The following is a 15,197-nucleotide window of genomic DNA, read 5'->3' on the forward strand; positions in this document are numbered from 1 at the left end:
TTCATATTGGGTTTAAGGGGAATAAGTGGGTCAGCATACATTGATATGCCCCAAAAGGGACACAAAGTAAATTACGCACTTCCAGGCCTTTGGCCCCATCATGGGACCTCCCCACTCTTCGGGAAGCTCTATCTCATTCTCCTTTTGAACCTTTGGAAGACATTGAGCCAGGGTTGTAGATACCTTTTCATATTGTATTTTATTTATATTTTGCCTAAATTGTGATTATATAAACGAAAAACAAATTACACAAAAACTGAATGTTGGACCATAATCTAGATCGCCAACAAAACTGCAAGGTGTTTTATATTTAAGAAACAAGAGTAGCACGACTAAAAAAAGTATCTTGAGCGTTTGGGCATATGTGCTGGGAGTCATTGTCAACACGCTCTCTACAGTAACTGCCACACATGGGTTACAGACGTTGTTAGTGAGTCTGTCAGTCATGGTAGGCGAGGAGCACAGGAAACAACAAATGCAGCTGGAGAGCAGTTTAAGTTGTTGCTGACTGTGAGAAAAACATGCATTTTCAAGAGGAAATATTTCAGGCCAGCAAGCTACTCAGACAGCAAGGGAACATCCAACCAAAGTTTATTTAAAGGTATAGCCAGGGATTTTCGCGTATTTTTGACAAGACCTGCCTTCTCCACTTAAAAAAACAAAAGGTACACATGCACAACCCTGTACCCGAGAGGGAACACCTATTAAATGCGTGCGAGAGCATGCACAAGCCCATTTCATGCACACTCTGTTTAAAAGTTACTGTTTGCATCGCTCAAACAAATACACTTTTCAAAAGAAGAGTTGAAATTTTTCCATTACCTCACCGGCAGGAAGTAATAATGGGCACGAGTACGTAGGACAGTCTTACGTAAACATATCCCCAGAATGACTGACAATTAGAAGGACCACTTATTTTGATGATCCACTCAGAAAAAGAACGTCCAATACACCTTTAACTCTACCTGTACCAGTCATTAGTCAATTTCCATCGGGTGAATCAACATTTATTATGCAACTGATATGTATGCGACATCTTGAACTGAATGTGTTGAAAATGATTAATAAAACTCCTTGAATTATGAGATTAAATTGGCATATTGTTTTTATTTCTATCTGTTAAGTATTTGACTGTGTTGATATTCTTCATGATAGGGAGTAAAAGGCTGAGTTACAACCTCTTCTTTGGGCCAAGCAACAAGAGGAGTAGTGAGGAGAGTGAAGATACTGTGGCAGAAATGTATATATTTCAAAAGTCAAATGTTTATTGCATGGAACTTGAAGTATTGTCTATTATTTTAACAGAAATATGTTCAAAAAGCTGGCTTTCCATAACAAGAGCAAACAGACTAGGCTCTATCATCAACATAATAATGTAATAGGGCTTGGGTTTCTATTTTCAATACTGAAGTAAATATGAAGCAAATTATTCTAATTATAATGGAAGGTCTTTCATGATTCATTCCTAAATGCTTAGATAAAAGCTTCAAAGGAACGATGACATGAAAATTTAAGTCTATGAGTTTATAATGAAATGTCTGCCAGGAAAGGAGGAACAGAGAGGTGCACCAACTAACCTATTCAAAAGTCATCGAGATGTTGTTTTGCTCCTTAAAGGTGCAGTAGGAGATCTTTTCTGACGCATTTTTTACCATGTGGCTTAAAGATCTCCCCACAGCTGCTCAGCAGGCAGTGAAATAGAAGGTCTGGAAATGTAACTAAAATACATGGTCTCCACTGCAGTGAGAAATCAATTTGTAACCTCAACCAATCACAAACGACGGTCCATTATACATGATTAGTTCCTGACATGTCAATCATGGTCATCTGCTTGTCCCTCCCCCCTGTGCGCGTACCCTGTCACATGAACAAATCAACCCCCCAATGCTCGTGCAGGACACCATGGCTGGAAGCTAGCCACTGTTATGCTGCGTTCACACCTGCTGCAAGAGCAGCAAAAATGCGCATGCTGCTTCATTTTTTATGCTTGCACCAGTTTAGTTCTGATGCGCGGCTGAAGCATCTTTGCTAGGGTGACCAGATTTGGGTTTCTGAAAAGAAGGACACATTGTCAACTGCTGGGCTGCTGACTGGACCAGACCTCAACAGAGAGCCATGAGCCGCCCGTCCTCAGCCGGTGGAAGGGGGCTGAGGACCAGTAAGGCAGGCAGGGGGGCGCACGGGGCCTCCATTGTCCAGGCTACCATTACCGGGTCAGGTTTGGTCGCTCCGTCCCCTGCCAGCTCCCTGTTTCGACTACTTGCTGCATTGTAGTCGACCAAAATCCCGCAAGATTTTGAAATTCTCCCCGGACATTTATTTTAGGTTTGAAAAGTAGGACATGTCCGGGAAAAAAAGAACATCTGGTCACCCTATATTTTCCGCTCTGGCTGCGCGGTGGAAAAAGTGGGTCTGATGCTCGTTGGGCGAACGCTGAGCTACCCTATCCCATCTTTACCTGTAACAATAGCAGCTATATTTGCTGTGATCAGTGGGTAAAAAGTAGTTGTAATCTATTTTGAAGTGAGAAAGTCCACCTGAAAACATGTTCTGTGCAGTCAGTTCATCCCAGATTACGATCCTGCCTTCGAATGTTATTTCTGTCGGAGTCGCTCAGACGCACACCAGCGGTGCTCTGTTATTAGGAATCCCATTCAACGGCACTCTATGGCCCGGTCGCCCCCTCGCGGTTTGTCACTGCGGCTGGAAGGCATTTCTCATGTATGTAATCCAAACTGTAGGCACTAGGATAATAAAAGCAAACATGTTAAGTTAATTTAGGCGTTTGTCAACAGTTTCAGAGGAGTGATCATAGTGCACTGCATCATCAGTGCTGCCTGTCTCCCTGCCAGCAGCTCATCCTGTTGCTCTAGACGTGCTGCAGACAGCATGCACGTTCATGTGTTTTGAAGGCGGGGTTTTGAGGGGTTCGAAGGGAGAGACATGGTTGTCTATGTTTAAAAACCTAGCCTCCTGGAACCATTTTTCCAAGATCTCCTTCCTTTACGACTTGAAAAGGGTCAGATTTAAATAATGGAATTCTTGAACCCACCTAGAAGGGCCTGGGTTGAGTTCAGGTCTTTATCCCTCAGAACATCACTGCTTCTTGCTCTGGCTTCAGCAAAGAAAGTTAGAGAAATCAATGCTCTGTCTGTGCATCAAGCCTGTATCAAGTATTTCCCCAAAGAATCAGGTGTTATTTTGCAACCTTACCCAGCCTTTGTTCCAAAAAGTCCTAGGTTCATGCTCTCTGACAGAGCTGACTGCCTTTGACCCTCCTCATTTTGCTTCAGAAGAACAAAGAAGTCTAGATAATCTGTGTCCAGTTCTTGCACTGTAGATTTATTTAGACAGGAAACATGGTTTTAGGAAAACTTATCAGTTGTTCGTGTCTTGGGCTAAGCAACATGAGGAAAAACCAGTCCCATAGCATCTTCTTTACACACTGGATTGTGGATGCTACGGTTTTGGCATATTCTAGCAAGGTCATCCATCACCTGGCTAGTCTTTGGGCTCCTCCCAGCATAGGGCTTGCAGCCTCATGGACACTTCTTAGAGGGGGTCCTATTCAGGAGATGTGTGCAGCTGCATGCTTGGCTTCCTCCAATACATCTTGTTAATCTTGTTAAGTTTTATAAGATGTTACTGATACCGTTATGGCAAACTAAGTCTTAAGTGTAGGCTCCCTTGGTGTGGCCTCTCCCAGACTGGCCACAGGGAGATGCCAGTTGACTCGTCCAGTAACATTCTTAGCCTATGATAAACCTAAGCTATATATTTATTCCGGTGTTATTTTTACGTAAGTCCGTATTTACATATAATCTCCTTTTTGTATAATCTTTTAAACTGGGTTATTTTTACATTTGGAGGTCATCATTTCATTTCCATTTCATGCATCAATAGATTAAGAAGTTGTCATGAAAAATAGTTTGCTTGTTGTTCTTTCATAATAACCCCTCTCTGTCACAAGTTGGAATTGTACAGTTTTGAACTTTACAAGGTCCCACAATTTCATATACTTTTGCGAGTAAATATATGAAAAGTGTGAGGTTTATGTATGCAAATCACTTTATGTTTTTCAGCTGTTTTACATTTCTGTTTTAGGATATTATTTTGTATTGCATGCATTAATTTGATTACCTGCAAAGTTACATGAGTACATGGACTCGTGACATGAAATTGACATGAAATTGACATGAAATTGAGCTGTGACCCACTTTTAAATAAGACATTTCTGTAACATACAGTAAAAAAAACATCCAGAACATTGGACGATTGGACCTGTAAACCTTTCTTTAAAAAAAGGATATCACAAGTTAAGATTATAGACACTATGTCGTTTTTATTGTTTTATAAGAACATGATACAAACCTTTGGGCAGACATTTATAATAAGACAATATAGATGTGTCATGGTGATATAATTATGTTTACCATACATTCATGTATTGTATACATCCTTCTCAACACATTTACATAGTTTTGGTCCCACTCCAAGTTAAGCTGGAACCAAACTTTTTCCTATTCCCTGTAGTTTCAGACACCCTTCACTAGGAGGAGACAAAGTACAACAAATCAGTGATCATCTCACACATGTCTGCCAGATTATAAAGATATATATTCTAACTTACAAGATGAAAACATAATTGTTATTTTAATAGAGTTTGATATTTCCCAAATGGAAGTAAACGATTTTAAAGTCAAACTGAATTACTTGTTAGAGTAGGGCTTCCCAAACAGTTTAGCCTATGACTCAAAAAATAAAAAACCGACAGTCTGCAAACCCCCGTAAAATACATATAAGTAGCCTACATCTAGTCATACATGTGAAATATGAATAAGTAAAAGTAAATCTATTCCATTTCAAACAAACAAATTGTTTATATAGCATTTAATTCATTTTAGATAGATTTTTAATTGTAACATAAATTAATTTAATGGTAAACTTATTTCTGTTATTTACTTAATTATTTTATGATATTTTGGGTAAACTAGCCCAAGAATTAATCTCTCTGTTTCATAGAAATATAGATAAATTGGTTCAAAAAAAGTCAGAAAGCAACAAGCAGGAACCAGAAAGTGCAAAATGGACAGCAGTTCAGAAGGACTGACAGCAGACTGGTCACAGGATAAATTGCACTTTTAAACAAGCTAAACCAATTTGATCATTTTGAAAAGTACAATAAATAAGTTATAAGCTTGTCTGACTGCTTATAACTTTATCTTTGTATCAATAACAATTGGGAGGGCAATAGTTTCCTCAAAGCATTAACTGTTTTTAAAAACACTTTTATTATATTAATCTAGACAAAAAGAATATTTCTGATCAGGGGGTCAGAATGAATTATTCTATATGTTGTTTATGTTTCCATGTAGGCCTGCTGCCTATGCAAACATTTCTGGTCATATATATTTTTGGTTAGCAAACAAATGCACTCCACATTTAACACATTCTTTATTAGTCACGCCCTTTCTGTGCCTTTCGTTTTACAGGAAGTGGTGCTGAAGCAAAGCCAAAGCACAAGTGAAACTAAACAGTCGATCAACGTTAGAGGAGAGAAAACAGCCTGAGACGACAAACACAGCAACATTTTACAGAAAGTTCTGCTTACAGCTAAAACCTGTGCTTTATCATGGCTGGTAAGTTATATTTGCTTCTTTTAGTTAGACTGCAGAGTTGACAATCTGAGACAGAAATCGGATATTTGCTCTTGTATCTAAATGAACACAGGAGTACAGAGAGGTGACTGTGAAAGTACAGAGAGCACAGTTCCAGATCTGCTTCAGTGCATCGACTCTTCTTAAAAATAAACTACTCAATTTTGCTTCTATCGGCGGCCCTGTTGAGGGCATATTATATTAAAAGAAGTTACTTTATAAATATTGCTGTGCTAGAAACTGCTACTGTAATATCACAAACTTTAGTGCATTTAACTGGGCTTTTATGTAAATTAATAAAACATGGTAATAACTTAGTGTGAAAATTGAAGTCAAAGGAAAGTATCTCTCTAAATATTTTGCAAAAAACATTTGATAAGTATGCTGTGTATTTGTGTCAACTTCCCTTTCTACCATCTTGTGGTAAAACATGGTAATGGCAGCATCATGCCGTGGGGATGTTTTTTATCAGCACGTGAGCTGATCAAAGGAAAACTAGGAACAGGGAAATTCACCCTCCAGTTCCCACACTTTTGGAACTGTTTAGAGATTAATACATTAATTTACTCATTTGGTCCAAAGTCCAGACCTAAATCTGAATATGAAACAAAATCCCCTGAGCAGAGGACACTCATGTGTATTAATTTATTATTTAAGATTTCTAAACCTTAAATATGCCTCCAACTTTAACAAATATTAAAGATTGTGGCTGCTACAATCTGAGCAATGTAATTACATTAAAAAAAAAACTGTTTTTATAGAAAAGGAAATATGTTCATTTTCAAAAGTTGCCCAGTTCTGGAACACACAATGACTGAAAGCATAAAAGTAGAGCTCAGCTAATTTTGATAAACTGCCTTTTTATTTCAGTTTGGAGCTGTACTCTAGTATTCTTAAGTTATCTTATGACGCTAGGAATTGTTGAAAGGGTTTTTGTTTCTTTTAGGAAAAGAAATGATACATTTCAGCTGATTTCCTAATGTTTTGGGGTTTTTTTAATGCCAGACACACTGAGGATTGTCCTGCTGGGGAAAACCGGAGCTGGGAAGAGCAGCCTGGCAAACACCATCTTTGGGAAGGAGGTCTTCAAAGTCAAACACTTCACCAGCTCAGAAGTCACTCACTGTCAGGTGGAGACTGAACGTGTCCATGACAGGAACATCACTGTGGTCGACACACCAGGGTTTTTTCATTCAGGATTGTCTGAGAAGAAGCTGAAGGCAGAGATAGTGAGGTGTGTCTCAGAGTGCGCCCCTGGGCCCCATGTTTTTCTCATTGTGTTAAAAGTAGAGAAATTTACAGAACAGGAAACAGAGGTCATCAGAAAAATAGAAGAATATTTCTCTCCAGATGTTTTCAATTATTCTTCAGTTGTTTTCACACATGGCAACCAGCTGGCAGAAGAAATGAAGATTGAGGAGTTTATAAGAAAAAATCAACGACTGAAAGATCTGGTGGACAAATGTGGGGGAAGATGCCATGTCATTGATAACAAATACTGGAAAAACAGTCAGCAGGATGAGACCAGAACAAACCGATTCCATGTGACACAGCTGCTTAACACCATTGAGAAAGTGGTGACAGAAAGCAATGGTGGGTGCTACACCGTCAACATGCTAAACGCCTGGCAGAAAAAGTCAGATTTAGTCTGCTGTTTGGTCAAGATTTTGGTCAAATTCACAGGAAAGAAGTCTTTGATTTTTGGTGTGGTGTTGGTTGTAGGTATATTTGCTCTATGGAGAAGATGGAGAGAACATCCTACAGATATAATTTAGGGAAAGATATTTGGTCCAAAGAAGTCCATCTGGTCAAGCAGTTAAGAAATGTTTAACATTTTTTTGCAGCCTGTTATAAACTGACAGCAGTACTACGATGATAATATTGTTGGCTTATTAAAGGCTTATGGGATTGAATCTTGCTCTGTTGATATTGAAGTTGTACAGATTAAAAATCTAATCTTTATTTCAACTTAAGTTTTTCTCCTACATTTAACTTGTTCAGTTTTTGTGTGATTAGATGGTGTGTAACAATTCATACAGTTTCTTACAAACAATTGTTTTTTAAAATATGATTTTCAAAATATGATTAAGTACAATTGTGTTTATAATAAACTGTGATAGTTTAACTTAGAAGAGCTTATTAAGTAATGCTCCTTGATTCTGATTCCTCTGCCTGTTTTATCAGATTGTAAAAGTGTACATGTGTATTTTAACTGTAAGTTGTTTGGTTTTAATGCCTCGGCAGTCCATAGTTTTAATGAAGAACAATTGTTTTTTTTTTTTTTAACTAAAGCTTGTTTGAATTACATTTCTTATGCAAAATAAAGGCATTTAAAATTATTTTCGACCAATTTTGTCATGATGTTGGCACTGATGACTGGCTTAATTATTCATTTCATTGATCCGTGCTAATTCTGCCTGGTTTCTAATCACCGCTCATCTGATCCACCTGCCCCTGTCTCTATTTAAGGTACTTGCATTCAGCTATCCGAGACAGATTATCTTGTTTTTCTTTTTCAGGGGCCAGTGGTGAGAGGGGGTTTTACATACCCGAGTGTTTCTGATTTCCAGATCCTGACCTGTTCTGCTTCTCAACCACTGAGTCTGCCTGTTCTCGTTTGAATGGTTTGCCTGAACTGTCTTTAAACTCCTAGACCTCTGAGCCTGCCTGTTCAGATCTGTTTGCATGACCTAGCTTCAGGCCCCTGCATGTTCTCCAGGGCTGAAGGATCTAGAATATTCTGGGCGGCGCCCACCGCATGTTGTTGGCAACCCACCGGCTGGAATCAACCTTGTTCTCTGAACTGTTTAACCTTGTTAGTGACTCACACATTCATAATCATCCTCCGTCAGATTATGGTGGTCACTAACCTGTGTTTCTCTTCTGCAGAGGTTCCAGCCTTAGACGCTATAGCCTCTGCTACTGAAGATCCACCGTCCCTTTTTTAAATAAACACCTTTTGAGTAATCCCACTGCGAAAACTATTATTTGTTTTAGTCGCGTTTTAGTCATTACTATACAGTATGTGATAGTTTTAGTCAGTTTTAGCCGACTAAAACTCAAAAAGGTTTTAGTCTAGCTTCAGTCAGTTGTATGTTTAAAAAAAAAATTAACCTTAAAAATTTTGAATAACAAAATTCTTCCAAAATTCTTTACCAGACTGACAACTCTGGCATAGATACTACAATTGCTGGGTATAGAATGCTGCTGTGAAGTTCATCCTTGGTGTTGGGCAGAAAACTTTTATTTATAGAATTCAAATACCGTAAATTCTCTAATATTGGCCTGTATTCCAATAGCGGCCGGGTCTCTAATAATGGCCGGTCTCGCTGTCAGAGGAGGTAAATAATGGCCGGTCTCTAATACAGGCCGGGGCTATAAACGTTTTTTCTGGGCATACCTCAACATTATACTTGTGGTAGTAAGTAACATACAAGTACCACAGCCCTGCGCAGCTGGACGACAGGCCCTGACTGCTGCCCGTCTGCGCGAGGAAGAGAACAGACACGCAGCAGAACAGGAGGAGCGCGAGTGATGAGGAGATTAAAGGGAGAGATGAAGAGGAGGAGAATTAAACAGAATTGGAGGATTTTTTATTTTTTTTTTTACTTCAAACCAAGCGAGACACGGTAACTGTACTTTTTCAATAAATGAACCTAGTGTTTTATAGGTTCAAATAGACACAAAATCTCATTTTTATTCATTCCACTGGTAGTCTGTTTTGCTCAAATAGCAATAGAGGCCTGTCTCTAATTCTGGCCTCTATCCAATAAAGGCCTGGACCGCGATGCACTTGAGTGAAATAAAGGCCCGGGCCTATATTAGAGAATTTACGGTATATTTTTTTTTTTATTATCCAAAAGTGTCTAACAAAAGCTGTGAAAATTGCAAATCTAGTTCAACACATCATATTGGTTAATATAGCATGATAGCATGATATATAACAGACAAGCTAACAAAATGTACAATAAAATAATGGTTTTAGACATGATCTACTATGAATTAAGTATTGCACACAGATCATTAAAATCTTCATTGCTCCAAAATAGCAAATAACAAATACACTACTTAAAAAAAATTAAAGGAACACTTTGTAATCAGAGTATAGAATCAAGTTAATTAAACTTCTGGGATATTGATTTGGTCAGGTAAGTAGCAGCAGGGGTTGTTAATCAGTTTCAGCTGCTTTGGTGTTAATGAAATTAACAACAGGTGCACTAGAGGGGCAACAACCATCAAAACAGGAATGGTTTTACAGGAGGAGGCCACTGACATTTTTTCCCCTCCTCATCTTTTCTGAATCTTTTCCCCCAGTTTTGCATTTGGCTAAGGTCACTGTCACTACTGTTAGCATGAGGCGCTACCTGGACCCTACAGAAGTTGCACAGGCAGTCCAACTCCTCCAGGATGGCACATCAATACGTGCCATTGCCAGAAGGTTTGCTGTGTCTCCCAGCACAATCTCAAGAGCATGGAAATGAGAGCAGGTTCACCCTGAGCACATGGCACAGACGTGAAAGGGTCTGGAGAAGCCGTGGAGAACATTATGCTGCCTGTAACATCGTTCAGCATTACTGTTTTGTTGGTGGGTCAATGATGGTCTGGGGAGGCATATCCATGGAGGGACGCACAGACCTATACAGGCTAGACAACGGCACCCTGACTGCCTTTAGGTTTTGGGATGAAATCCTTGCATCCATTGCCAGACCCTATGCTGGTGCTGTGGATCCTGGGTTCCTTCTGGTGCACGACAATGCCCGGCCTGATATGGCGAGAGAATGCAGGCAGTTCCTGGAGGATGAAGGAATTGATACCATTGGTTGTCCCCCTCACGCTTGCCTGACCTAAATCCAATAGAACACCTCTGGGACATTATGTTTCCATCCATCCAACGGCGCCAGGTTGCACCTCAGACTGTCCAGGAGCTCAGTGATGCCCTGGTCCAGATCTGGGAGGAGATACCCCAGGACGCCATCTGTCGTCTCATTAGGAGCATGCCCCAATGTTGTCAGGCATGCATAAACACACGTGGGGGCCATACAAATTACTGAATACCATTATGAGTTGCTGCAATGACATTTCAGCAAAATGGACTAGCCTGCCTCATCATTTTTTCGATGTAATTTTTTGTCTTTGAATTCAGCCCTCTGTAGGTTGATTTCAATAAAAGGATGTGGCATCCTTTTGTTCCTAACACATCACCCAGTCCATATCAGTATAAATAAACAGCATGATTTTTTTCCCCATTGAGATCTGATGTGTTTTCAAAGTGTTCCTATAATCTTTTTGAGCAGTATACATTCTTCTTTCTACTTTGGCAATTTCGGCTTTATTTCTTCAATATGCCACTTGGTTACCACTGCTCGGGGGTCAAAATAGATTTAAATTCACAGGGTTTTAATATAAGAAAAATACAAAGAGAACCTACATAACTGCCCTGTAATGCCAATCCAAACATATGGATGAAACCTATTGAATGAATATTCTAACTAAAATATTTATTTAAAGGAAACAGAGAAAATATTTTAATGACAATACAAGGAAACATTTGCGCATCTGCATCTGCGAATGCCTCCTTCGTTTTTTGCAAGACTTAAAGAGTCTTAATTGTTTAATGTCCTCCTGAACTATCATGGACAAAGTATTCTTTTTTTTATGTTTTAGTGATAATTTCTGCACAGTCTGTCCCATTTATCATATAGGGCTATGAGATGTGCAACTCTAATAACTTACTATTTCGCCGTGCCATTAAAATCTTTTTTTTTTGTAATTTCCCCCAAAGCGGATGTGTCTTATTTAGAAACAACGTCTCTTTTCCTGTCAGAACTATGAAATTACCTCTGAATTGCTGCATAGTCCAACTAAAATTTTCTGTTGGATCAAATGATCGGATTCGGTATGTTCTGGCCTTTGAGAGCAGCTTTGTGAGACAAAGGCTGTGTCTGAACGTCCACCCTAACCCGTGAATTCCTCGATCACTATATAGAGCTGGGACTATATAGTTGACTTTATAGTGAACTCAGTTAACTGACCATTCAGACAGATGATCAATACTTCTCACTCCCAGTTGGTCACCTAACTCCATCTCCCCGCACGGTGCCTGCACCATCTTTTTTATTTGTTGCCCCTACAACAAATCCCATGATGCTTTGCAAGGTGAGCTCTTGCAAGGCAATCTGGGATATATCTGCTTGTCCAGTGATCATCAATTATTAAGCTGCATTGTGGGAAATTTCTAGTCCACTGCTTTTTTATACCCTAGATGTTCGAACACTCATCTAAAATGGCTTAACCACTATATAGTGCTCTATATAGGGATTAGGGGGGACCTTTGGAAAAAGCCAAAATCTAACAGCATTTCCAAAATCCATCTCTTCTGTTGAGATGAGGGCTCTGTGAACCAACTTTGATCTGGGGAATCTGACAACTTGGTATGAGGCTCACATCCTTGTACAGAGGTTCCCACATCTTGTTATCTACCTTTTAGGGACTTTCCAGGACCAACTGCCTTTCAATTCAAGGACCACTTGCGGTGGCATTTATGTACATCTATGACATAATATATGATCCGTTTATGTTTGTCAATTAAAATTAAGCTGCAAAAACTGAATGGCATAGAAGTGGTTGGATTTGATCTGGAAGAATGTGGACTGCAAGAATGCATTAGCATAACATGCATAACTCTAATGATAGGTAAATGAGGCTTTGCTAAAGGATTCACTTTCTCAAAGCATCATTTAAGTTGTTGAAGGTTATTTTGTTTTTATTTCATTTTCTGTTACTGCTATCTTTATAGATCTGCTCATGTCCTGTGTTTTATGTGAAAGTTTGCAGGTCTGCTTCAGTGAAACTCCATCCACTGTTCTCTATTACCTTATATGGGTTCACCTCATTTGGAGAAATCTGATCAAAGTGCTCTTGTACAGGTGAAAACGAAATGCTAGAACGCTTCTTTAAAAAAACAATAATTCTACACAAATGAAAAGAAAAGTTGCTCTAAAATATTATGAACCAATAAAAATTTATCAGAAATGTATTTTTCCACAGTATAATCATGACCCTTTATTTATGACAGACATTCTTTCAATGTCACAGATCCATTATAAATGTGAAAATTGATTTAGATGAATAATCACAATGCAGAAATAGGCCCTTGTGGCAAAGTACACACCAACAGACAGCAGGAGTGGGATTCAATCCCCAGAATCCCAGGTGAATGTCACCCCCGGCTCACACAGACTCCGGTCTTACCGTTGCGGTGCGGTGGGTGCGGCGCCGCAGTGATTCCAAGTCATTAAAAAGACGTAAACCTCTCTCACCGGCTGCTGAGCTGTCCGGCTGCGGTTACCGAGACACTCCGGCGCTGCAGAAAATTCAGCAAGAAAGCTATCCTTGCGGCATGCCGGAGCCCTCCGCAACAAGCTCTAGCAAATATCCTTATTTGGGCCGTGTTATCGCGGGAAGTTACGTGAACTCAAGTGAACTTCTGTTCTCATGAGTTAAATCTCCGGACCTGTTGCCGGAGCCGCAGAGCCGCACCGCACCGTAGTCAAAAGGGCGGTGTGAGAGGGGGTGTGCGGGAGTTGCGGTCTCCGTCGGCTCGGTAACCGCACTGGAGCCAGTGTGAGCAAGGGGTCAGGCGCCTACTGTAGTTGGTGAAAGGTAATATGCAACATGATCAGTCAGAGTGACAGGACCCCACACTGTCACACCGCTTTTACATCTTTAATACCTTCAGCCATTTCAACCTGGAAAGAATCACAGGAGACAATAGGGATTTTTAATGACATGAAGAGGATTGACTTTGGTGCTCATGCCCTTGCTGAAGATGTAGCCATAGAGAACTATGATGTCATGCTTGAGCAGATGAATTATAATAGGTACATCTTCCTTGGGGCCTGATGCTGGAATGGAGACCGAAGGAGGAAGGAATCAAGATGAAAACAAGGATATGATGGAAATGGGGTGGAAGGGTACACGTTGTTGGAAGCAGACATGGAAGTAGAGGCTTAAACAGCAGAGTCCCAGACGATGATTGGGCAAAGCAGAAGAATACCGTGGGTCTGATGGGGTTGCAGTAGGAGGACATCAGGCAATGATTAGATAAGAACTGAGGCAGAATTTTTCCTTTATGAACTTTGACATTTTGAAGCACAAGCTCAAACATGTGCATCTCAAATGTGAAGCACAATATGAATACACATTGTGGATTAACCAATCTATCTTCAAGCATCACATGATAACCATCACCAAGACTTCTATCATGCAGTTTTACTGGCTTTGGTTATTAACACGGATGCGACAGTGACTGCTGCTGCGTAACGTCCACACTTGCACATACTAGGTCTACAACGTAAGCACGAGTGTTATAAAAACACCAACATAAAACAATAAAACATGGAGGCAGACAGGCAATTCTTCAAGAATAAATACATGAAAGCTCAACGCTGTGTAAGCATTCAATGCCAGTCTAAGTGGCAAGAGGGCAAATGGAATGATATAAACAAATGCAAAACCCCATCATGCACCACAACAGATTTTTGCAAAATATTCAAACATAAATTCGTTAAATATAAGAGGAACATCGTAGTTGGGTTTAAAGAAGTTAGTTTTATTATGACTTAGTTTGTTGCAAGGATTTTACAGTTTGAAGAAATAGAAAATGACACCATATGCCAACCGTCACCAGGATGTGCCAACAAGACCTCCCTCATCCTTGGCCCCATCATAAATTTTTTTTTGAAATAGTCGAAAAATTTAGCTTTCAATTCAGGCTGTTTTTTTTTTTAAAGATTACTTTATACTTTTAAACTTTAAGTAGTTTTTTTTAGCACCACTGGCCAAGTCGCACCACCAGTTTTTTAAACATTTTCCCTGTGTTGGTTCGCTGAAAGACACCTAGACATTTAATTAGGTTCTGTGTGTTCCAGGGCATTAAGTTACAAAAAGTTATTGCTGCAATGTTTCTTTTATGGAAGAATTGTTATTGTCCTGCTATTCATTTAGGGTTTTTCTTTATTTCTTGTAGTTGCTAACCTCATATATATTTATAAAAGGGCAGGTTTGTGATTAGTTTTCTTCACAGCCCTCATTTTCATTTAAAAATAAAAGAGCAGACATTTACTGCTAAAACAAGAAAAAGTTGTAACCACAAATGTCAGTTAAATACTGTAAGAAATTAGTTGTTTTTGAAAGAAAAAATAAAGATGCAAATTATACCTGGAAAAATTTTTTTGCATGTGTTTTTTTTAATTGTATTTTTCACTTACCAGTTCAAGATAATGATAATTCTATAGATATAATAGTGAACTTTAAGCTATACCGTCTCAGTGAAGGAGATGAAAACACAAGGAGAAACAGGAAAGCACGCAAATTATTGAACTTACACTCACCGGCCACTTTATTAGGTACCCCATGCTAGTAACGGGTTGGACCCCTTTTTGCCTTCAGAACTGCCTCAATTCTACGTGGCATAGATTCAACAAGGTGCTGGAAGCATTCCTCAGGGAGTTTGGTCCATATTGACATGATGGCATCACA

General features: G+C 39.4%; 2 protein-coding genes across 2 annotated transcripts in view; one reads left to right on the forward strand and one right to left on the reverse strand.

Annotated features, from left to right (window-relative positions):
* Positions 1-5,492: 5,492 nt before the first annotated feature.
* LOC107091975 (GTPase IMAP family member 4-like) lies at positions 5,493-7,979 on the forward strand. Its single transcript, XM_015386235.1, has 2 exons — positions 5,493-5,639; positions 6,663-7,979. The coding sequence occupies exons 1-2, from the start codon at positions 5,633-5,635 to the stop codon at positions 7,430-7,432; spliced, it is 777 nt and encodes a 258-aa protein (XP_015241721.1). The 5' UTR covers positions 5,493-5,632; the 3' UTR covers positions 7,433-7,979.
* Positions 7,980-13,363: 5,384 nt separating this feature from the next.
* Positions 13,364-15,197, reverse strand: part of LOC107091985 (putative protein PHLOEM PROTEIN 2-LIKE A3) — an 11,916-nt gene continuing 10,082 nt past the window's right edge. The window contains exons 4-5 of the mRNA XM_015386247.1: positions 13,461-13,561; positions 13,364-13,405 (exon numbers count right to left, since the gene is read on the reverse strand). Of these exons, the coding sequence (XP_015241733.1) occupies positions 13,364-13,405; positions 13,461-13,561 (143 nt within the window). The remainder of the gene's footprint in view (positions 13,406-13,460; positions 13,562-15,197) is intronic.

This window comes from Cyprinodon variegatus, unplaced genomic scaffold, assembly GCF_000732505.1.
Source record: "Cyprinodon variegatus isolate N-32 unplaced genomic scaffold, C_variegatus-1.0 Scaffold361, whole genome shotgun sequence".
In the NCBI taxonomy this organism is placed as follows: domain Eukaryota; kingdom Metazoa; phylum Chordata; class Actinopteri; order Cyprinodontiformes; family Cyprinodontidae; genus Cyprinodon; species Cyprinodon variegatus.